The sequence below is a fragment of the Equus caballus genome, chromosome 16 (genome assembly GCF_041296265.1).
Source record: "Equus caballus isolate H_3958 breed thoroughbred chromosome 16, TB-T2T, whole genome shotgun sequence".
NCBI classification, from domain to species: domain Eukaryota; kingdom Metazoa; phylum Chordata; class Mammalia; order Perissodactyla; family Equidae; genus Equus; species Equus caballus.
Window position 1 is genome coordinate 44,433,345 of NC_091699.1, and position 23,904 is coordinate 44,457,248.

Consider the following 23,904-nt stretch of genomic DNA (forward strand, 5'->3'; position numbering starts at 1 on the left):
ATTAACTGTTGATTGTTTCCGAGAAAACTATCTAAAATACAGTTTTTTCATTATATTCAGTGGAATGTATGGCCATAGATTGGTGATTTTTGCTTTGCCAGAGATCACAGATTCATAATAGCAGGACCCGACAGATGCTGTAGCTGTCTGAAGTGAGGCATGTAAAGAGGGAGTATGAAGGATGCCCCTGCCATAGAGATGGTGCAGAAAGACCTGGTGTCAAATCGATACCTGGAAAGATTTTCAACCTAAGGCAAATATCCCTGATCCTGCAGGAAGAATCTATGCTTAAGATGATAAAACGCCACTGGACAACTGAGTGTTCTATTTTTCCTTACAAAAATGGAAGACTGAAAAGTGATTCACATAATTTCCTCCTGAAGATTCATGAAAATCAAATCTTATTACTCGACTTAATCAAGTTACCCTGGAAATAAGACACTCTCATCTTGGATCCTAAATGTCAAAGGAAGTGGCTAAATCAATTTATAAAATAATCTATCTGTAGCACACACTAATTATGCAACTGTTAGAAACCTATAACTTTCTATTGCAGATCAGGACATAATGTTTCTAGTTTGATCGAATCTACCAGTGTATCCATTGCTAAATACTTTTAGAGAGAAACCTACCAGCAAATGATATTGCAACCCCACATGGCATCACTGAAGCTATGCACAACTTCAGGGAACTATCCTGTTTTCCCTTTTGATGAAAATGCTTTTTTTTTTAGTGCTTAAATTGTAAGGAGGTCTCAAAGAAACCCCCATCCTATTCAAAGAAGCAACTTCATAATCCACCACTGTCCTTTCAGATTCTTCACTGGCGTATCCGTACCTACTTTTCACTTTGATGACACTGAATATTCATTTGGATGGATAGGATGTCATCCAGTGACAAAGGCTCATCAAGAAGACCCAGAAAAAGAACGAGAGAATTGGGAATTGGGAAGGTCCTTGGAGAGACGTTAGGCCAGGCCTGGCAAATTTTGGGAGAGCTGTGACGAGCCTCCCTACCCATTTCAGACATTGCTAACAGATTATGGCAAACTTCTTTACTGAGCCCAGCCAAGGTCTCAGAATACTTTTAAATCTGTTTTCTACGTACCCACTACTGATCAACTGGAGCTGATGTGAGATTAAACCTGTTTGCTATCCTGATATAGTTCCATGCCCTTATTTTATAACTGGGAATAGAAGCATGGAAAAGGAAAGGAACTTTCCCAAAGTCACACAGATAATGAAGTGCAGGCCTGATAAATACAGTTATAGGAGCATGGATAATCCAAGCCAATCCCTGCCATTCTTCATTCATTCTGTGTGGACCACAATATCAAGGCTATAACATTGTTACATTAATTATTTGGGTAAAGACACTTATACTACCACCATCAACACTTATTGAGCACCCAATTTGGTGGCAGCTGTTTTCCAAGTGTAATATTTTCATTTTCTCTAATCCTTATATTGATTAAAACATGTGGGCATTTTATTGCCATGTTATAGTGAAGAAATACTATTTGGGTCATTTGTTCAAGGTCACACCATCAGTAAGTAGCGGAGTGGGAATTTGGATGCTGGTCTTCCCAAGGCCAAAACGTGGGCATTTTTCGGGATGTGACAGGTTTGAAGAAGTCAGACTTGGGATCCTTTCCTGGCACTACTAGCATTTACCTTAAAATATGGCAGATAAAACAAACTCAACCACCAATCAGTATGTCACTGCCAGAGCTCTGGTTCCACCAACACCCAGGAAACCAGCTAAAGCCAAGGCAAAATGGGAAAATGAGGGTCCTTGTATCACCGGTGACTCCACTGGACTGGAAAAGATGTTCTCAGAATGGGAGGGGAAGAAACTCAGCGACACTTTCTCACAGCTATTTGAGAAAATGATACAATTAGATGCTGGCTAATAAGTTTCCCATTGGAATACTCATGAATACATAGAAGAAGAAAAAAGTTATGAGGATCCTAAAACTTAGGAATACCAGTCAATGACACCCAAGTCTCCAGGAGGAATGCCCACTATCCAAAGCAAACACAGATGAGTGGGATGTAAAGGAAGAGAGTAATAGCCTACCCATCCTTATGCTGGTATTCCTTCCTCTGAGACAGTGGGCTTCAAAACCCAGAGGGAAGCCACTCCCTCCTACTTGGGTATCTGAGGACGTTTAACTCCTACAAACCTTGCTATTAAGATCTTGCTGTCTTCATCCACTAGAGATGAAGAATCTCAACAATGTAGCATATAATAGGATGATAAAAGGAAGAGGGGGCAATAAGATAAGTACAATCTAGGGGCTATAGTTCTTATTTACTGTTTCTTATAAGAAATGAAAACTACAGATTACTTTGTTTGATCTAGGTTAAGTAGTCAGACTACCAGGCAGCAGGAGGTGGCATCCTCTATCAACCCCGCAAGGCCACACTAAACGGAAGACGTCTAAACACGCCATTTGTCTAGGGGCCATGTATCTCAACTAGCCTTCCATCTTAGTCTCCAGGGAGTACTCTAAAGTCCACAAGAAGGGACACTGAGGGGAAGCCATTTACCCTGTTCACTGGCAAACACAACATATTTTAATTTGAATGATGTTAACACTAAGAAAGAAACCTAACTTGGAGCCCCCTAAAAGATACTTAAAAAAAAAAAAAAGGAAGAAAGGCAACACTGCCCTCAAGATGCAGAAGAAGCATGAAAGATCTATTTGAACCATTTCCTAATATGATTTTTAAAGTCTCTGGTTGGATTTGGTGTACATTATACCCACTCACATTCCACTGGCAAAATCATATCATATGGCTGAGTTCAGAGTTAATGAGGCACAGAGCATACAGCTCCAGGAGGCAGGTACTATGAGTGACATGGTAATGGGCAAGGACACACAATCCCTTTACAAGGAAGGAAGGAATAAATAATAGTGAACAATCATAACATAATAACAAATAGTAAAATAACAATGACTAATAACAGTAAATAATTAGTGAATAAAAATAGATAAGTAAGTAACAAATGAATAAAATCGACTGCAGTCATCATCAGAGGTACAAAAGAAACACTGCAACATATTGACACAGTGTTATAGAACACATAATAGAGAATACTCACTCCCAGAACACAGAAGAAAAACAGGAAAAAACAGAGATGAAAACAGTAGAAGATGATAGAAATGCAAAAGCAGTAGTAAAGAACCAATATATGAATACTTGACCTTCCCACTAAACAGATCAGAACATACCAAACAGCAGGAAAAAAAAATATGAGAAGGTATCTCTCCCGAGCTAAAGAAAAACCCTAGTTATAACAGATCAAGAAAGACTTACTATAAGAGAGACGAATGAAAAAAATATCCAAAGTTAGTCTAGGTTAGTACCTGGCACACATAAGTCTCAACCAGTATAAACTGGAGAAAAACAAATAAATGAAACAAACAGATTTGGCTAAAATTTTCAAATTTTAAGAACAAATTAAAAATTCTAAAATCTAGAAACCAACAAATAAAAGCAAAACTTAACAAGGAACCAAACTGAGATTGCAATTCTCAGATAAGCAAGGGCGTAGGGAGCACGGTGTCTACTGTGTATTTTGGAGAAAAATAACTCAAGATATACTTTAATTGATCAAGGAATGAATTATAAAAAGCAAGAGGAAAGGGAAGTAGGGAGAGTGTGAGAAGAACTTAAAAATGCGGAAGTCATGCTATTAAAGTGCCAGCGATAAGCACTAAAATCAGTTAAAGAGTTAAGTCTCAATGGTTTTCCTAAGGTGGTTAAAAACAATGCAAACTCAATAAGTTAACAAAGTTCAAAGCACCTGCTGCATGCCAGGCAATTTTCTAAGTATCAGAAACGAAGGAGAGAAGAAGAAATATGAAGTATACGCCACATGGACCTTAACATCTAGCAGAGGGATAAGATAAAGAAATTAAAAATTTATGAGGTGGTGAAAAAGGAGGTGTGAGGGGCAGAAATACAGGGACATGGGAGAGAAAGAGTTTCTATTTAATATATGGTGATCAAGAAAGTCCTCTCTCAGAAAATAGTTGAGCAGAGACCTGAAAGACATGATGGAGCCAGTGATGAAGACGTCTAGAGGAAAAATGTCCTAGGGAGAAGGCATCACAGGTGCAGAGGCCCTGAGATAGGAGCAAGCTTGATATGTTTGAAGAACAACAAAGAGGTCATGCGACTGTGGTTGAGTGGACAAAGGTGGAAGTAGGAGGAGCTGAGGTTAGAGGGTAACTAGGGGTCCAATCAAGTAGAACCTTATGGGTTGTGTCAGGCAGCTTTTAAATGATGCTCAATGATTCCAACCTCTTGGTACTCATGCCCTTGTTTAATCACCTCTCCCTTTTTTTCTTTTTTGCCAAAGAAATGTGAGTGAAGTCATGTGTGTCATTTCTGGGTAGAAGCATTTAATTGCTAGAATAGGAGCCTGGAATGTTGAGTTAACACTTGTAGGTGTAGGACAGCTGCCCCTGAGAGTCACCTGTATCCATAAGTGTACTTTTGAAAGCAAGAGATAAGCTTCTGTTGTGTCATGTTGCTGAGATTTTAGGGATCTTTGTTGTTGTCGGCTAACTTAATCTATCCTGACTAATACACTGTCTAGTAAACTTGAGGGAGAAACGCCTCTACTAACAAATATATTTTAGTGACCCATTTCATGGACAAATATTTTGTTATCAAAATTAAAATAAAGAGACCTCTACTGATGGTGAATCTATTATTATCTCAGTAATGCAGTCGCAGAATCTTGGAATTTATCTGTGATTTTTCAATCTTGATCTTCACATTTAAAGATTTTCTAAGTTCTATTGATGTCAAAAACAGAGTTGGAAAAGCTGAAAAACAAAAGATTGTGGTTCTAATTCCTGTTCTTTAAGTTGCTAACAGATGTTTTGGGGCAAAACACTTAACATCCATGTGTCTCTGTTTCTACATTTTTTAAATGAAAGTTGGGCTACGATATTTAAAAATTAATTTTCAGGTCTAATACTTTATGATTTTTTTGACATGTTTCTCAAATGACATTTGTCTTGTTTTGTTGTGCCATCACCTCTCCCTGAGGGTGGGCTGGACCTAGTGACTTGCTCCTAACAAAAGCAGAATATGGCAAAAATGATAGGATATCACATCTGAGATTAAGTTATAAAAAAATCTCTGGCTTCTGTCTTGCTCACTCTCTCCTGTTTGTTCTGATGGAAGTCAACTTATACACTGTGAACTGTCCTGTGGAGACATTCACATGGCAAAGAAGTGAGGGAGGCCTCTGGTCAACACCAGTGAGAAAAGGAGACGCTCAGTCCAACAACCCAGGAGGAACTGAATCCTGCTGATGATCTCATGAGTGAATGTGGAAGCACTTCCTCTGTTTGCTGAACTGTCAGATGAGACCACAGCCCTCAACAATACTTTCATTGCAGCTTAATGAGACACACTGGACCAATACCTTGATTGCAGCCTTTGTGACAGACCCTGAGCCATAGGACCCTGCTCAGCTTCATCCAGATTCATGACTCACAGAAACTTTAAGATAGTAAGTTTTTTGTAGTTTTAAGCTGCTAAGTTTTGGCCTAATTTATTATGCAGCAAAAGATAACTAATACATGGATCATTGTGAGTATTTTGGCTTTTAACTCTGAGTAAATTAGGAAGTCAAAAGGGACGTTTGAATAGAGGAGTGACATGGTACTATCTATCTTTTAATATGATTGCTGTGGCTCCTATGAAGAATAGATTGGGTGGTTGGGGTCAGAGGTGGAAGAAGGCAGGGGAACCATTTGGAAGGCCACTGCAACAATCCTGGGAAGAAATGAGAGTGAACTGGCCCAGTGGGGTAGCACTGGAGGTACTGAGAAGTGGTCAGATTCTGTGCATAATTTGAAGAAAGAACCAATGGGATTTATAGACAGACTGGTTGTGGGTAGGAGCAAAAGGAAAGAGGCAAAAATGACTTCAAGATCCTGGTTCAAACAGAGTGAAAAATAAAAATGACATTTTTGAGACAACTAGGAATTTAAACAATTGACTAGGTAATAGGTAATTAGAAATTATTATTTTTAGGTGTGGTAATGGTTTTGTTATATTAAAATACAAAGAAGTCCTTATCCTTTAAAGATAAATACTGAAATCTTAATGGATGAAATGTGAAATGATTTAATGACTAAGATTTGATTTAAAATAATATGGGAAGTGGATTGGGGTTGAAGGGCACAATGGCCATGGGTTGATGGCTACTGTCATTGGGTGAAGGATACACGGAGTTTCTTTTTATGTTTCTATCTACTTTTGAGTATATTCAATATTATCCATAACAAACTTTAAAAGAAAAAAGAATGACTACAAAGTTCGTGGACTGAATAGATAACTAGAATTACCTCGATCAGCAAGGCTACAGAGGAAGAGTGCATGGGAGGATGTGGATGGAATTGGGACTTCAACTTGGCATCTATTGCATTTGATAGGCCTATTTGAGAAGGAGTGGAGACGTTGAGTAGTCAAGAGTGAGTCAAGTGAGAGAGGTTTGGCTTGGGAATTACCAGCCTATGGATAGCATTTAAAACCTTGAGACTGGACAGGAGGGACAGACAGAGACCCCTGGGGCCCTCCAACATTTACCATCATGAGTGGAATCAGCAAAGGAGACCAAGGAGGGGTAAGCAGCAAGTTAGGCGAACAACCAAGTAAAGAGATATTTCAAGGAGAACGTGCTCGACATGGACAAGTGCTGCTGATAGACCAAGAAAAATGAACATTTGAAGTGCAATTTTGGATTTGGCAATGTGAAAGTTACGGTGATCTTAATGAGAAATGTTTCATTGTGGATGAAACCTGACTGGCTTGAGTTCCAGAGAGAATGGGAGACAGGAAGCAGGAAGAGTATACAGCACAAAAGGATAAGGAACACATAACAAATAAAACAGTTTAACAACAAAAATAATTTTGGCTTCAAAACCTGACTATATTAGCAAAAATCTGGAATTAGGTGGAAGAAGTCTAGTAAAGTAAAAGCATACAAAATCATCATTGCACTGCACTTTCGTTCTCAAATTTCTTTTTAATTTTAGAGATAAACACTCACATCTGCTTGAGCCTGGTCACATAAAATTTGGCCTTGAAGTAGGAATGGCATTCAGACACTGATCCTGACCTCATGCAGATCTATTCACCCAGAATAGAAGCCTGGAGTTCATGGGGAATGCAAACTTTGGGAGGCCCTGGGAACAAAAAGCCTTTGATCAGCACTGTCCCTTTCCTGCCACAGACTGGCCAAAGCATTTTCCATGAGCAAGGAAGTCCACAGATGACTGTCAAAGCATTTATGCTCCTGCTGCAGATTCTGCTTATGCCTGTCTCTCTGTTCCCAGGGAGGGGAAATGCTCATTTATCCTCTGAGGGCCCTTCACTTAGCATGAGTCATATATAATCTAGTCTTAACTGAGATCAAAATCCCAACAAGGTCAGTAGGAGATTTGCCTGGATAAAGGCGGCTAAATAAATCCCAAAATCTCTCATAAGCCATGTTGGAAAAAAAAAAAAATCCCAAAAACTGTTTTCCACCAAAGCATGTGAGGGCATTTCGAATGTTCTACCAAGCATTATGCTGATTACACGTTCAGAGGTTTATAAAGTAGAGTGAAGATTAAGAAAATCACTGTCTTGCTTGACAACGAGAGCATGTATTTTTAGTAAGCTTAGGATCTTTGATTGGGATTTCTGTGTAACCACATATACAAAAACATTAGGCACAACTGACGGACACCTTCTGATACATGAAGCTCTGTCTTCAACATCTACTTGTATAGCCTCTGATTTAAATATCCACTTCATTTTTATAAGATAAACAGATGGTGAAATAAGTGAGTGAACAAATCAGCACTTGATGTTTTTTTTTAATAGACTGTGACGTATTTTCATCTAAAGCAGGGATTGGAAACTTTTTCTATAAAGGGCCAGGTAGTAAATATTGTTGGCTTTGTAGTGCATATCGTCTCCATCCAACTCCTCACCTCTGCCATGTTAGTAGGAAGGTGTCTATAGACGATATGGCCATGGCCGTATTTCAATAAAATGTTATGTACAAAAACAGCTAGTAGATATCTGACAAGGTATTTACATCCAGGGTATAAAAAGAATTCTTATATCTCAACAATAAAAAGACAAATAACCAATTGAAATATAGGCAAAGGATCTGAATAGACATTTCCCCAATGAAGATATGTAAGTGGTCAATAAGTACACGAAAAGATGCTCAGCATAATCAGTCATTAGGGAAATGCAAATCACTTCACATCCACTAAAATGGCTAAAATAAAAAAGATGGACAATAGCAAGTGTTGGTGAGGATGTAGAAAATTAGAGCCCTCATACACTGCTGACAGGAATGTAAAATAATGCAGCCACTTGGGAAAATAGCTTGGCAGTTTTTCAAACTATCAAATGTAGAGTTACCATAGACCCAACAATTCCACTCCTAGGTCTCTACTCAAGAGAAATGAAAACACGTATCTTGACAAACACTTGTACATGACTGTTCATATCAACATTACTAATAACAACTAAAAAGTCAGAACAATCCAAATGTCCATTGAATAGTAAGTGGATAAACATAAATGGAATATCATTTGGCAATAAAAAACCAAAGTATTGACACATGATACAACATGGGTGGATCTTGAAAATATTAAGCTAAGTGAAAGAAGCCAGACACAAAAGGCTACATATTTTGTGATTCCATTTATCTGCAATGTCCAGTATGGGCAAATCCATAGAGATGGAAAGTAGATTAGTGGTTTCCTAGGGCTAAGGTGGGGAGTGGGATAGCAAGATTGAGGGTGTGTGTAGATGGAGGGTTCTTTTTGGGATGTTGAAATTGTTCTAAAATAAGATTGTGGTGATGGTTGCACAACTTTGTCAATATACTAAAGCCCAGTGAACTGTACAATTTAAATAGGTGAATTTTTTAGTATGTGAAATATATCTCAATAAAACTGCGAAAAAACAAAATGAGACAAAACAGGTAACAGCCTAGATTTGGTCCTGTGAGCTGTAGTTTGCCAACTTCTATTCTAAGGCAAAGGTACATGAAAGTGTGAGTTTCAAAGTTTTACTATGAAACATGTCCAGACACTGTAATGACATTCTCTGTGCAGATTTCCACAGAGAACAGCACATGGCATGAGCACTGGCTAGTGAGTGATGGTGGGTGTAGCATACAGTCATTCTTAATAACATAACAACGGGAGTAATAATTTAGCAGGTAACCATTACTGATCACTCAACTATAAGCATTTACCAAGCTTTAAATATATGTAAACTCATTTGTTTCTCTCAACAGGAACCAGAGGGACCCCCAAAGCCAGACTGAATCTGGATGTGAGAAATACTCCATTATTGGTTAATTCCTTTCTTTTTCTGTGATGATGAAACAAATCTCCATCTTTAAAAACTAAGCTTTTAGAAATCTAACTGAAGTACCTATCAGTCTAGTTTTACAAATGTGAAAACTCAGGCCCAGAGCATGAGGGGAATATGACCCTGTGCTCACTCCTAAATCCTTGGTTCACATTGGCTTGCATGTCCAAATATCACCACGATCTCAAAAGGAGGAGTCTTAACTTGCCAAGTCAGAACACTCAAGCCAGGTACGAGGACCTGTTACACCAAAATTCTGCTGCTGACTTTTGGGTGGAGGATGATTTTAGGGCTTTTGATAAGGTTTGTAAAAGGATGGTGACTCTTGGGAGTGACTGTTCTGGAGGGTTAGCATGGAGGATCCAGTTTCTCAAAACTCTGGGCTATTTTTACTCTTGGAGCAATGATCCTCACCATGCCCCGTCTGGCTATCAAGATATGCAGAGCAGCTGTTCTACCGGCCCGCTCTGACTCAGATTCTGTTGCAGACTTAAAACACAGCATAATCAGTAGCTACATTACTAATCCATTTAGATAAAGTTTGCTGTTGTCAGTCCTACTGTCTTAGACCTCCTTTTGTCCCTGCGTTGGCCCCATTTGTAGCACCCTCCTAACCAGTTTAAAAAAACAAATGCCGAACACATAAAAAGCCGGATCTCATAGCTGACATTCAGAGCAAAGACTTGCCTTGGGCTCCCCACCTCCCTGGATCATCTGCCCACCTGCCCTGCTTTTAGATCCTAGTAAATACCCCCAAACCTGAAAGACTCATTCGTGTCGCTGAGTACCCGCCTGGAACACATCCACACACGTATGAGGGATCGCGTTCAAGATTCTTATAGAAGTTTGTTCTCTCTGCCTGGAGCTCTTCCCATAGATCTTTGCACGATGGCTGCATCTCATTATTCAGGTCTCCGCTCCTGTCACCTCCTTAGGGAGGCCTTCTCTAAGGCCCTCCACCCCCAAACTGGAGAGGCATTGCCCCTGCCACATACCTATACACACGTATGTATAAACAGGAGCATGCGTCCCTGACTTTGCCACTGCCAACCACACTTCATCTCTTTATCCGGATGTTTTCTATAGAGCATTTACCACTACTGGAAATTCCCTCTTCTCTCCCTTCCTTATTCCTTTCTTTGTTCTTTCCCTCCATTCATGCAATATTTGTCTGTTGTCTGTCTCCCCCACAAATGGACACTCTCCATTGGCAGCAACTTGGTCTTGCTCGGTATTCTCAGGCAGTGCTGCAGCATCCGGGTGAAATGATTCTTCACTGGGCAGCTGTCATCCCAGCCTCTGGCCATGGGATGCCAATAGTGTCCTCTCATTGTATCAACCAGCAATCCCAGTCACATTCCACAATGCCCTCTAGAGTGCTTGTTCACAGCTGCAGCCCCAGTGCTAGGTACAGAGTAGGAGCTAGATATATACTTATTGAATGATTTAATTAAAAATGAAGAATTGAAACAATATCTTTTTGTAAATGAGCCTAGAAGGGAAAACACTCAATTTGAAAGCACCAAGAGTTGAAGTTTGCTTGTCAGTGTAACCCAGCATTTCTCAATCTCATCCCTACTAACATTTTAGACCAGATAATTCTTGGTCGCTGTGAGAGGCTGTCCCGTGCCTTGTAGGATGTTTACCAGCATTCCAGTCCTCTACCCACTGGATGCCAGTAGCACCCTCCTAACCAGTTGTGAAAATCAAAAACCTTTCTAGATGCTGTCAAATGTCTCCCTGGGAGCAAAATCGCCCCTGATTGAGAACTACTGGTTTAATCAATAAGTATTAATTTCTCCCAAGATAAACACTCTCTTTGCTCAGATCTAACAAACTAGAGATTTATCCATGCAGACTGGACACAAAAATTCTGACATACTAATTAACTCATATATACAAAATATGTGATATCCCACCAAAAGAATGTTGTCAAGCTGAATGTTTGCTTTTAATGTTTTGCCAATATTATTCATCCGCTTCTAATGAAGAGTCTGTATTAAATAGCACACTCAAATTTAAACAGCACATAACTGACAATAGCTAATGGTCAATGATGTTAATCTCTTTCCTAATTAGCTGGTAAAAATACGACTTTCTGTTCCAACATCAAGCATTCCTCTTCATCACACTGCCTAGAATTATGCAAATGAGACCACTTCACCCTCCATTTTCAAATTTCCTCCAATGAGTGGATCTAAGGTGGTCTGTATTCCTTGTAAAGGAATAGACCAGCAGATCAGAGCCCCCCAGAATTTACTAAAAATTATTGAATTTTACACTCATAACAGGTGAATTTTTGGTATGTAAATCATACTTCAATAAATTTATTTAAGAAAAACCTGTTTCTGTAAGAAACCAATGCCTCTAATGTCTATGATCTATTTCTTTCTGCTGCTCAGCAGATTAGCTATTCCAAACATCATGTTAGATGCCTGGATCTCAGAGAAGACATCTGCTGATGCAGAGGTAACTACTGGGCCAACACAGTTGCCATTAGGATGGGACACTAACCGTTTTTCTATTCTTTAAAATATCATATGGGTCTGTATCATGTTACTACAGTGGCACCTGGAGTTTTAGCTGCTGAGTGCCTCTCCTAGAGTTTGAGTCAAGTACTGTGTTCCCACTGTCTGGACAGTAAAATTTGCAAGCTTATGTGCCTACATACAGCAGGGGAAAATGAATCCCATCTTCCTCACGTCATTTATTCAGTTAATATTTTTGACAAATTTATCACATCTCAGCCGTTGTACTCAGCACTGTGAATAAAAAGATAATTGGGACAGTCCCTGCCTTTGGAGAGTTTATAATTTATTTAAGAAATCAAACTGGAACATTTTTAGGAGAGATTTTAGATTTTGATAGGTTAAAATTTATATTTTAAAGCAAATGCAAATAATTCAGAAATTATTATCTATTATTTTAAAAATCCAGAAATTTGAACTTCTTAACAAAAACTGAGATTACGTATTTTGTATTCGTCAGAGGGAGAGTCTAGAAGGAGAATAGGGAGGTGAGAGAACACTCCAAGGAGGGGAGGAAGTTCCCTGCATAGTTACACCTTCCAACTTGGCTTATTTACTCCCCACTCTGCATTTCTTTTCTTCTCCGGGTCACTTCATCCTACCATGGTAGAAGTAGTGACTATGACTCTCCATTGAGAGTAGAGAGCAGAATTAATGCCATGATCTAGGTAATTTACGGAACTCAAGTCAATAATAACTAAGTGAGGGCAAAACAGGTTTCCGCAAGTTCAATTCAATTAATAGAATTCTTATTGAGGATCAATCCACTATGCTTCAAGTACTCCATTGGGTTATACTGTAAGGGACAGAAGATAAAAAGAACAAAGTCTTTGACTTCTAGTACCTTCCAGATAATGGTTCAGCTTTTCAATTTACTTGCCCTGTGTAGACACAACTTTAGAAATAACTGCTATTTTACAGGTCTCTTGAGGGGAGAGGGGGCGAGAGGGAGAGTCCATTTCAAGGCCTTGTTATTATTCATTTCTACCTAGAGTTCCTGGTAAAAGCAGGAGGTCAGAAAATATTTATTGAATAAATGAGTGAATGAACAAATACGCTGCCAACTTGAAGATAAAAACGAGTCACCCCAAATCCCAGCTTTTGTATACTTCTTCATATTCGGGTATTTTGTTTGTTTTCACATTTTATCCCCAAATCAACCGAGAGTAAGGTGAGGGAGGTAATAATCCTAATCCTATTTTAGCAAGAACTTCAGAGACCCAAGACCACACATTTAGCAAGTTATAGAGTGAGTAACAAATCTATGTGGACCTTATAGTCAAAGATTTGCATTTCCAATAACAACAGAAAAGTGGATTAGAGGCCTGATAGATACAGAAGGCTCCAGGGCTCTAGAAAGAATTGATAGGCCACAGGGAAAGTCCTACAACTTCTTCCTTTGCAGTGGGAAAGCAATTAAGAAAATTCAGCATGCTAGTGGCAGCTGGAGAGTTGGCAGGTTCCTCAAGAGAAGGACTGTAAGCAATGTCATAGGCCAAGAAGATGGATAGGGCCCATTTATGCACTGAGGCTGACGTATAAATGGAATTCTGCCCAGTTTGACTGCCCTTTCTTCAAAGATGTCATTGACAGATGAGTATCTAAATGTTTTTGTTTAAAAAAGAAAACATGAAAAAAGAAAGAAAGAACAGAATAAAACAAAAAACAAAACAAAACAAGAAACTCTTTCTATTCCAAACAGACACATGTAGCCAATGAACATGAGAATACCGGATCAGGCCTGGGAGCAGTACAGGCCTTTCAAAGTAGTCCTTGATAATTATTTGCAAAGTTGTACACCTTTCCTTTCAGATAAATTTCAATTTAACACAAGGATTTCATTAAAACTCCAAGTTACTGCCAGTTGGCTGTATCCATGTGTTGTTGGAGGTGTACTGGTGGGGGACAAGCCTGCTCACAAAGTCATCTTCACCTGCCAAAACAGGGCTTCCTCCCCAATTAAAATGGCCATTTTTATTTTAGAGTGGTAAACAATGTCTACTTAATATAAGGAAAATACACAGAGGAAAGTTACCGAACCTAATCACACAGTGACTTGATGGGTGAGTCAGTCAATGAAACCTGGGGGAAGGGCCGAAGAGGCTGCTCTGCTTTTGGAGACAGAAAGGTCCTCTTGAGATCACTGCCTCCATGGTGCTGCATCCATTGTAGCCTTCAAGACCAAAACTGAGTAATTCTGTTTTATCTTATGTCTACCAAACACACTTTAAAAAAGAAGATTAATAATCATCAGTTTTAAAAGGTAAGAACTAAATCTAGTTCCTCAGATGACCTTGCTTCTTCATCTTGCTCTGTAATTATCTTCTGAAAATGAGGACCAGTTGACATATACTGAGTACCAGTAAACAGGAGGATGTTTCTTCCACCCCCCAAGGTGGGCTAAACTTGTCCATGGTCTCTGGCTGGCTATAAAACTCAACAGTAGGCCAGCAAACCATTTGGGAAATTCACGTTCTTCTCCAGACTGGATATGCGGTGCCCAGGTTGAGTCCACGTTTCACCCATCCTCAGCCAAACAGACATTTACGAAATATAAGGTATTTGGAAACATTTGAGCATAGTTTGTAAACTTGGACAGAAGTGGCTTGGATGGACACAGTGATGTTAGGGCCAACAGAGAGAATTCTTTATGATGCCTGAATGAGAAACCCAAGGAAAAGGTTTTAAAGAGAGATTTCAAACAGGCTGACAGACAGCTTTGGTCAGACCATGTCTTTGACAGCTGCTGCATGTGGCCCCAGCTCCAGGGAGATAACACGCCTCCAGAATTAGCTGGCTAGGTCAGCCTGGAGTAAGCAAGTCTGACCTCCTTTAAGCAAAAATAAATCTTGCTGAGTTAAATGATCCTGTCTCCTACTTTCCTCAAGGAACATGAGACATGAAGCGACAAAATTTGAAGACAGCAGCTGTGAATCCTCAGAGTCCTTATCTCCTGGCTGATTAGTTACAGGTCTGCCTACTTCAAGATGAGCTACAGGTCAGATACATCAGACTGTCTTCCTTGCCATACCCAATAACCCAGGAATAACCAGGCAACTGCCCCCAATCTTTTAATCCCTGCTAACACAATTATCACGCATAGGCTAAGTCAGAAATAAAGTAGGGGTGGGGCGGCAGAGGGGGGAGCAGGATTTCCTAGTCAAAGAACAACCACTTCAAACATGTCTGCTCTATATGCATTCCTTCAAATACCTGCAGTGTGTGAAGAGACAGAAGTTGATGTTCGAAGTCACCCTCCAGTACAACCTATGGAGGGAGGCTGCCCCAAAACACAATGACTCCCTTTGGTACACCTAGCCAGTACCGGGATGGTGTTGGAGGGTCTCACTCATCCATCACCCAATGCATTCAATAATTATTTATCAGAAATAGACAATGTGCCAGATACAAAAGTCTCCACTTTTCTCAGCAGCTGTCCTCAAAGGATGGCTTATGGCAATTTCTGGCCCTTTAGGTCAAATACCACCAAGGAAAGCCCCCAGCCAGCCACAGACATCTATTGACACTCCTGAGAGTGAAAGAGATGGGAGAAACAGGAGACAAGGTTTCTTTGACAATTCAAGACTCTCAATTGTAAAATGTTTTGGCTTTCTCCTGGTCCCAAACCCGGCACCTGCAGACACATCTAATTCTAATTCCTCAGGGGGATTAGGGTGATGAAAATCTCAGGCTCTCTAGAGAAGGGCACATTTTAGCTTGTATTTGCCTAAAACAAACCCACAATTTCCTCATATGCTGCTGTTATCCTAATGACACAGAAGTGGGAGATCTGGAGCTTACTTTAAATGAGCATGCTACCTACTGTCAAGAAATTGTCCTCTGCACATACCAACAATTTCTTACAGGCTCAGGGTTTAAGAATAAAAGTCCTGGGAACAATTTCTGTTTTTACATCAAACACAACCAGCTGTCAGAGCCTTGGATTGGAGGAGATGACACTAAGCTGAGGAGGAAGTAATTTTTTTTCCTTTCAGTATCAGCTTTCTGGTACATACAAGTAGTTGACTGGCCAGATGAATGGATGCCATGCTTACTTTATATTCATCAATTGAAATCCATTGTTTACCTGCCACCACAGGAGATTTCCGCTCATCCAGGAGCTGTATGGAGGTACTCGCTGTCACCACATTGCTTTTGTTGACTGTTCCTGTAAGAAGAAGAATCACAGTGACAAAAATGGAGATAGCTCTAGTGCTCATGTTAAGAGTGTAATTGTATTGGCTCGCAATCACCAGTTCTGCAGACTGTGCTGGGGCTCATTTCCCAGAGCCCAGAGTTAGTCTACTCTGTTAGGCCAGAGGCGCTGAGGAGCCACCAGTCCTCTCAGTTGAAGGAATCAATGTACCAAGTTATGACCACCCACACTGGGGAATGTCCAGCTTCTTCACGCCAAAATCATTAACCACCATGGCGGGACCACACTTTTTCTAATTTGTGGTTACTAATTACAGTGTTTACTTGTGCCAGTAATCACATTTATATTGCCTTTCTAAATATAGCCATGGAGAGCGGCATGAGATAAAATTTTGAAATTATTTGACAATAAGTCGAGAACTTCAGCTCTGATTTGTTGGTTAAAACTTTACCGATTTATGAAAGTCTAATTTCAAGCCCAGTTTTTCTTAGCAAAACCATTCTAAACAGGGATAGAACTGAAATGTAATCCTTACTCCAAACTCTTATTAATGTGGTAACAATATGGCATTAGTATTAAGAGATTTTCCAGTGCTAACAATGGTTCCAATACCCTTGAATTAAAAGACGCTGAGCACAAATTTTTAATGCTTATAGTTAATAATTGTTAGTCTAGTGCCTGCCTTATAAAAGGTGTTCAGTGAATGTGAGTTGAATGGAATCCAATGGAATTGAGAAGCAAGGAGAAGACAGACCTGAATTTGAATACATTTATGACCAAAGCAATTAAGAATTTTCTCCTGGCCCAAGTCTAAGCAGTAATAAAAACCAGCTTCTTTCCCAGTGTGTACAGGTATTCAAAACACAATAGAAAAACATGAGAGCTCCACCACAACACTTGTACTTGGTGATTTTTAACATTTTCCTTGAATCTAAAGGGGCCATGAAATCTCCTAAGATGTTACATCATCTATAAATTTTCCATGAACAAGGTAAATTCCTTTCCATTATATTATTTCCCTGAAAGTTCAATGAAAGCCCCACTTGCCAAAAGCCAATTAGACAACAGCCTTAATTAACCAGAATTTGTTTTTTCCAGACATAATTCTTGGGAAATTTAATAATTTGTAGGAAAAACAGTGAACAAAGCAAAGTGACAGGAGGGGCCATGGCACATACGAAGCACTCATGGGGCTGCTGGCACCTCCCACAGCTCTTTCTCCTTGTCCAAAACTGTCCCAAAGGATAACTAGATGATTCCAGTCCAGATCTAGCAAGCTAAGTTCTATATTTTTCCTTAGAGGAGTATGAAAATAAAGTACCGTGAGACTGCATGATAAAAGAAGACGTTATTCTTGATAGGCGTGCAGCAGAATGAGAGGGTCCGCTGCCTTAGGCGATGTTTCCAGTAATAAAGAGTGATACAGATAAACATAAAGAAAGACACTTAGTCTCCTAGAAACCTATATTGGAGAAAACACACGTGTGTATGGACAGTACACATGGGCCTGTCAGCAAAGGAGCACAGACTCTAAGAATCTCAGACCTGAAAGGAGCCTAATTGATAGTCTTGTCTAAAATCCCACCTAGTGAGAGAATTTCTACAATAACATTTGGCCTTTCCTTGAAAATCTTCATTAATGATGGGCCCACTTCCTAACGAGTCCATTCAACTAACTACTAGATAATTCTTGTCAACATGTCTTCTGCAAATTTCAAAAGAAGATGTTTTCATTCAGATATTGGGCAAGCGCCAAGACTCAGGGAGGGGGCTTTGACACTGAGCACTGGAGAGCCTCCATCAGGGTTGACCTAGGAATCCTTGTAAAAGATTAATATGAAAGGCCCTGATATAAAACATAAGTACAGACTGAACTGTCCAGAGCAATCCAAGTTTATAGGACTAGGTCTTATTCATCTCTGAAGTTTCTGCAATGAACCGTACAGAGCCTTACACAGAATGAGCACCAAAAATATGGGATGTGTGAGACAAGAAAAAGCAAAGGACAACTGAAAAGTATTTCCAGTTTGTCTTGCTTCTAAAACTGGTTGAAATAAGACGTGTTCAGTTCTTTTGTGGAGATAGGTGACCTTAAGTTTTTCTATAATATCATAAAATCTTAGGACTGGAAAAATCATTGGCTACGTGTTTCTTCTTGGCCACTGCAGCCCTCTGTCAGGATAGCGCAAGGCTATACAAAGTCTTAGTCCTTACTCCTGCATGTTGATTTAGATCAATTCAGTTCTGATGGGGAATTGTGGGCCTCCGAGGTGATGTGACTTGCTGAAAGTTCTGGCAAAGGATGTTGCACCTGCCTGAACTTTCTCTAAATAGGGACATGACAACATTAAAAGAAAGTCTACTCAGAAGTTTGTATTCAAATTCCACAGACTACAGAATACCAGACCAGCTTCCTGAAATGCTCTTTGCGCTCTTTGGTTAAGCAAAAAGCTTCATTTTATTTTGGGCCATTACACTTACGGAACAGGTCACTGGTTCAGCACTAGGCCAACACTCACCATCAGTTCTCCAGGCTGACCTTGGCTCCCCTCAGCATTCAGGCTACTCCCCCATACTCTGGACACAATACCAGGCCAGCAGGATCAGACGCACAGAGCCCGGGCTCCAAAAGGACACCTACCTGTGCTGAACGGAATCGAATAGACGAAGCTTCCTGGAATCTGCTCAGCGGCTCTTCGGTACCAGAGAGGGAAATGGTCTGCATTAAAAATGTTCTCCTTGTCTCCAGCTTTCAGAAAGTCCCTTGGGATGGAAAGGAATAAGAAGAGCATAGCACCACTCAGCAGGGAAAAGCCAGACACAGGTGCATCCCAATAGCCTTTGTTGGGTAAAAACAGCAGTGGCTTTTAGAACCCCAACCTGCCTTTCTCAATGCAGAGGGGATCTGCGTAAGATTGTGCACCCCAGATTACTCACAAAAACCTGTAGAGCCCTGGCAGTCAGACTCCCAGTGGGTGAAACGATTTTCCTAGTATATCAAGTGCACTAATTATCTTAGTGTCTAAAGCAAGCAAATAAGCAAAGCCTCCAGAAAGATTGGAAAACCAAAGAGTAGTCAGAAAGCTTTGTTTTTCCTCAAAATCCACACACATGAACACATAGCCTTGGGAAGATCAACTTCTAAAGTAAATCTTACACTTCTTAGAAAAAGTGTAAAGGAGGAAAGCAGGCACGTGAGGATCTTTGCTCCCTTCTTCCCTCACCTCCCAACTCTCCAGCCAAACATGGCTGCTCTGGTCCCCTCTGCAAATCCCTCACCCTTCCCTGCCTCCCTGCCAAGTGCCCATGGTGCCCAGCTCTATCTGGAAGGCTGCGTGCACTCTCCTTCCCATCTCTTCCTGTCCAAATCATACTCACTTCAAGGTGTGCCTCAAAGACTGCCTACCACACGAATCCACAGAGACACATGCATGGTCTTGCCCCATGCTGGGACCCCACAGCCTCGCTCACTCTCATACAGCCCGCTCTTTCCTTGGCCTTATCGGCAGCCTTCACGTCCCCATCCCAACTCTCTCAGGATCTTTGAGGAAAGGAGCTTTTGTTCACCTTTTTGCATCCTTCCACAGAGCCTTAAACACACTGAAGTCCCAATTCGTGTTTGTTAGCTTGACTTATCTCCAACCTCACGTTTACCCTCCAGCACCTGAGTGCCTCGTCCTGGCTGATATGGCACAACTCAGGGGGAGAAAATGACTGCCTGGCTAGTCCACACACTGCAGAGATCTTTCTAAAGGAGACCAATCAGGGGACAATACGTACATAGGGAAAAGGTCACTGGTTGAACCAGAAACGGCACCACTTTCAATTCAGCAGTTTGCAGCATGGAGTTGGGTAAATTATTGCTAGTTGATTATTAGAAACTTCTTGAATTTGGCTCCAGGAAAGTATTCTGTAATTTTAGGGAATGGCTTACCAGTGATTCCTTGATTTCTCCCAAAGATGTAGAGCTCACTCCTTCAAGAGGAAGCCTACATCATTAGAGGCCACCTCAAAGTTCTTAGCACTGAAATATGCCCCCCACCATAACTTACACTAGCATGTCCTAATTCCTTTCGAAGGACAGAGACCTTATCTTTCTTGATATCCCCAGGGCCTGACACTAATCAGGCACTCAGTATATGCCTAATGATCACAGGATAAATAAAATCTCATACGCAGATAAGATGTCCTCAATATTAAAAACCATTTTTTAATATCTTTTCTAAATAACTCTTCTTAATTCTTTCAAAATCCCTCACCAGTATGGCCACCTTCCTACATAAATGCTCCATTCTGTTAACATTCCCATAAAATTTTGTGCTACCAGAACTGGTCTCAAGAGACCAAAAATGCTCCAACATTGCTGCCAACATTTGTTTACTGACTCTGACTGACATAATGACACTCCAGAAATTAAAAACTTCTTTTAAATTGGCAAAAAGCACTCTGCTCTCATTCAGAAGGCCAACTCTGGAGTCATAAGTGGGATTGAGAAGGTGCAGAAATCTCTATGCCATTCAGAATGCTGGACGTAGAGAGTTCTAGACTTGATGTGACAGACAAGCTCCTCTTGGCATCGCTATGTTCAGCGGATGTTTCCTGATTCTAAAATCATCAAGTTTCACAAAAAGCAAAATGTGACCTTTTTCATTTAGATACGAGATTCTTCATGAGCCTGACTTGGACACGTGCATGACGGAGACTCTGCTGCCCAGCCCTGGGTGGGTGAACAGCTGCCTTCCATGCTGGGCCATGGGCACAGCCAAGGCCTTTTCACTCGGGTCAGCTCTGTCCAGGGGGGAGACGCATATAACCACAGCAAGGAGGGTGCCCTTTTCATGCAGCAGTTAATGGTGCTACTGGAGCCCTTTTCCAAGCATGGTAGGTGGGGTAACAGCTGGGTTAGAAGGTGTAGGATGGTCCTTACTTAGACTGATGGTGACATTCAGGCTTTGGGGATGGCAGGTGATAGTGTCTGCTGCCCAGGGCCATGCTGGCCGCGGGGCAGCAAGCAGGAGCCTGCAGCACTTGATCTCCATGAGCTCTGGTGTTAATGTGAGAGGGTCTGGTTGCCAAAAACCCTTGGGGGTCCCTGCCAACTACCAAGTAATGATTCAGAAAGAAACAGGAAGGAGAGATCTGATTCTTCAGAATCCCTGGAAATGTTCTTCAGGAAGAAAGAATTCCCTGGATAAGATGACGCTTAGCCTGCTTCTGCATACTACAAGCTGGTGTGTTGTGTGAGACAGGTCGAGGCTTTAGGCAGAGGTGAATGACCTTGAGGGAATTACTTGGGTCAGTTACTGAGTCTCTGAGCCCAATTTACTTATGTACAAAATCAGAATAATAATATTACACTTAGCAGGATACTACCAGAATTACCTGACACCATATGTGAAAGGGCTGTGTAAACCAAACATGGGTAGAACAAATATATGGTTTTATATGGTATTCTTAAAGCCCAAGAGTTTCTTTTATTCTCTGTGGTTCAAATGGAAGCTGTGAAGTGGCTGTATCTTAGACTTAGGACTGCAGCGAGAGGAGGGACCATCATGTGGAAGCTGACAGCCCTGGATGCTGTGTGTGCTACCTGTGATCCAAGAGGAGGCCACACTGAAGGCACAGAATATATCGTTAATAATGGATGATGTTCCAGAGGCCATGAGCTACAATTGACCTACTTCCAGAAACAGGTGATAGGGGTAGGAGATGGAATCCCAGTGTAGGAGATTGATGAGTACAAATTGCCTCTGGGGTGGGAACTTTATATTATCTAGTACTCTCCCCATCACTTCAAACTTTTGCTTGTGTACCTTCTTTGGGGAAAAAAAGGAAGAAATGATAAAAGTTTTCTAGTCTTGGCTAATAGAGTGTATCCAATTAGTTGGGTCTCAATGAACACCATTTGATTGAAGGGGGTAGGCAGGTAATAGATCCTAAGACAATGGATGTCAAGGTCCTCTAAAGGAATTAATGGTATGAGTTTCTTGAACACAGATGAATTATTTCATCCATTCAGATATCCAATGAGTACTCACTCTGGATCACAGTAATATCACAGGGAACAGAACTCACGGTTGTGGGTATTTTTAGCTTCCCAAAGCAGGTTTATATGTATAATGTTTTGATCCTCACAATAACCCAGAAGATCATTACCCCACTTTTCAGATGCAGAATGTGAAGCAATGAGTAAGACAAGCCAGGTGCACATCCCAGCAGTCTTGAGTGTGATTCTGCTATCTTTCAAATCTGTCATAATAACCCAGATATCAGACTAGCAAGGTGCCACATTCTATGGTTGTTATTGTTTTGTTTGTTTTAATCTCAAAACAAACAGGCTTCCTATCTGAGCATTAGAAAATCTGTTCTTGGGTCTCCCTGTGCCTCTCCGGATCCTAAAGGGAGAAGGCTATATGTATTCGACACTTCTAGTCCTTCCTAGGAACTTGCCCTCTGGAAAAATAATTGATTGGAAGTAAAGAGCTAAAGAGGGCTTGGAAAGAAATCAAGTCACAGCTATGGTCAACTTCATAAATGAGAAATTTGAGATGCTGAGAAAGAGTCCTCGAGCAGAAATTAAAAGCCAGTCCACAAAACATCTAAAAATCTATGTAGCTACCATTTACCAGACTTGGTTTTATGAGATCATATGGTTGGTGTCAGGGCCTCATCTAACAGAGGCAACTGCTGGACTGGGCCTGATGGAAGGGAGCATCTCCTGGGTGGGCCCCTGCTGGGCCAGCTTGTTCCCTGTGGCTTGGTTATTCACTGCCAAGGACCCCAACGGTCAGGGGATATGAGGTTCTCTGGTAACCTCTGCATTCCCACACACATTTTGAAAACTTTCTGAATCTCAGACTCCATTTGTTTCTGTTCTAATCATGTCTCTTGCTTCAGAGAAGACATTGAGAAAACTTATTAATGGGCTCAGAAGAGATTTCCCAGGCTCACACCAGCTCTGGTCAAATACCAATTTGAAGAGTTAAGGCCCTGTGGCTCTCTGAAGATACAGGGACTCAGCAGTGGTTTCAAGGGCATCTGGGTACTAGACTTGGTGACGCTCTGCCCATTGTCCATTTGGGTCTCTTTGAAAGCACAAGGAAACACTGTCAAACCCGAGTGCCACCAGACTGCCCACCCCTGGGTGTGGGGCTCTGCAGGCCCTCAGAATCAGCGCAGAGGCACAGAGGTTTATTAAAACATACACAAACAAATAAACAACAGACTTGAAACATTGATTCTTGGACAGGCAGGAATTCCTGAGCAGAGCTGCAGAACAGCTGAATGCCCTGAAGCCATTTGTCAGGAGATGAGCCGTCCTCCCTCTGGCTGCTCCCCCAGCGGCTCTACCATCAACAGAGTTCTGAAATGACTCACCAGGGCAGGAGAGGACCCCAGGAGGGTGGACAGAAGCCAAGAAGCATGAAGAACAAAGGGTTGTGGAAGGGCCAACGGGCAGGTGAACACACATACTGGGGCTCCGGGGGAAGAACAGAGAGGAAAAATGTCAACGGGCCTGGGGTGGCCTGAATTTTATTTCTGCTGGTGGTGGAGTCCAGCAATGATATAAGCTCCCCTTTGAATTTCCCATTCCAGGAGCTCACTGGGCCCCTGCAGAGGAGCCCTCCGACTTACTGATTGGTGAGCTGCTCAGCCCCAACAAACAGGTTGATTCTCGAGAGGCCCGTGCGAGTGCCGAGGAAGGCAACCTCTACGCCCTTGTCAGAATTCCTGAAACAGAGCAGCAGACATCAGGAAGACTCTTCCAATCGGTAAGCAGATAATGGCCTCTGCATTTGAAGAC

The 23,904-nt window shown here is 41.2% G+C and overlaps 1 protein-coding gene across 4 annotated transcripts in view; it reads right to left on the bottom strand.

The window, feature by feature from the left end:
- CACNA2D3 (calcium voltage-gated channel auxiliary subunit alpha2delta 3) overlaps positions 1-23,904 on the bottom strand; it is an 824,202-nt gene that overhangs the window by 128,847 nt on the left and 671,451 nt on the right. For all 4 annotated transcript variants that reach the window (XR_011426865.1, XM_070237387.1, XM_070237386.1 and 1 more), the window contains 3 exons: positions 23,736-23,831; positions 18,742-18,863; positions 16,032-16,112 (listed from right to left, as the gene is read on the bottom strand). Coding sequence is in view for 3 of the 4 variants with exons in the window: in XM_070237387.1 (XP_070093488.1) it covers positions 16,032-16,112; positions 18,742-18,863; positions 23,736-23,831 (299 nt within the window). In the remaining variant the exon portion in view is untranslated. The remainder of the gene's footprint in view (positions 1-16,031; positions 16,113-18,741; positions 18,864-23,735; positions 23,832-23,904) is intronic.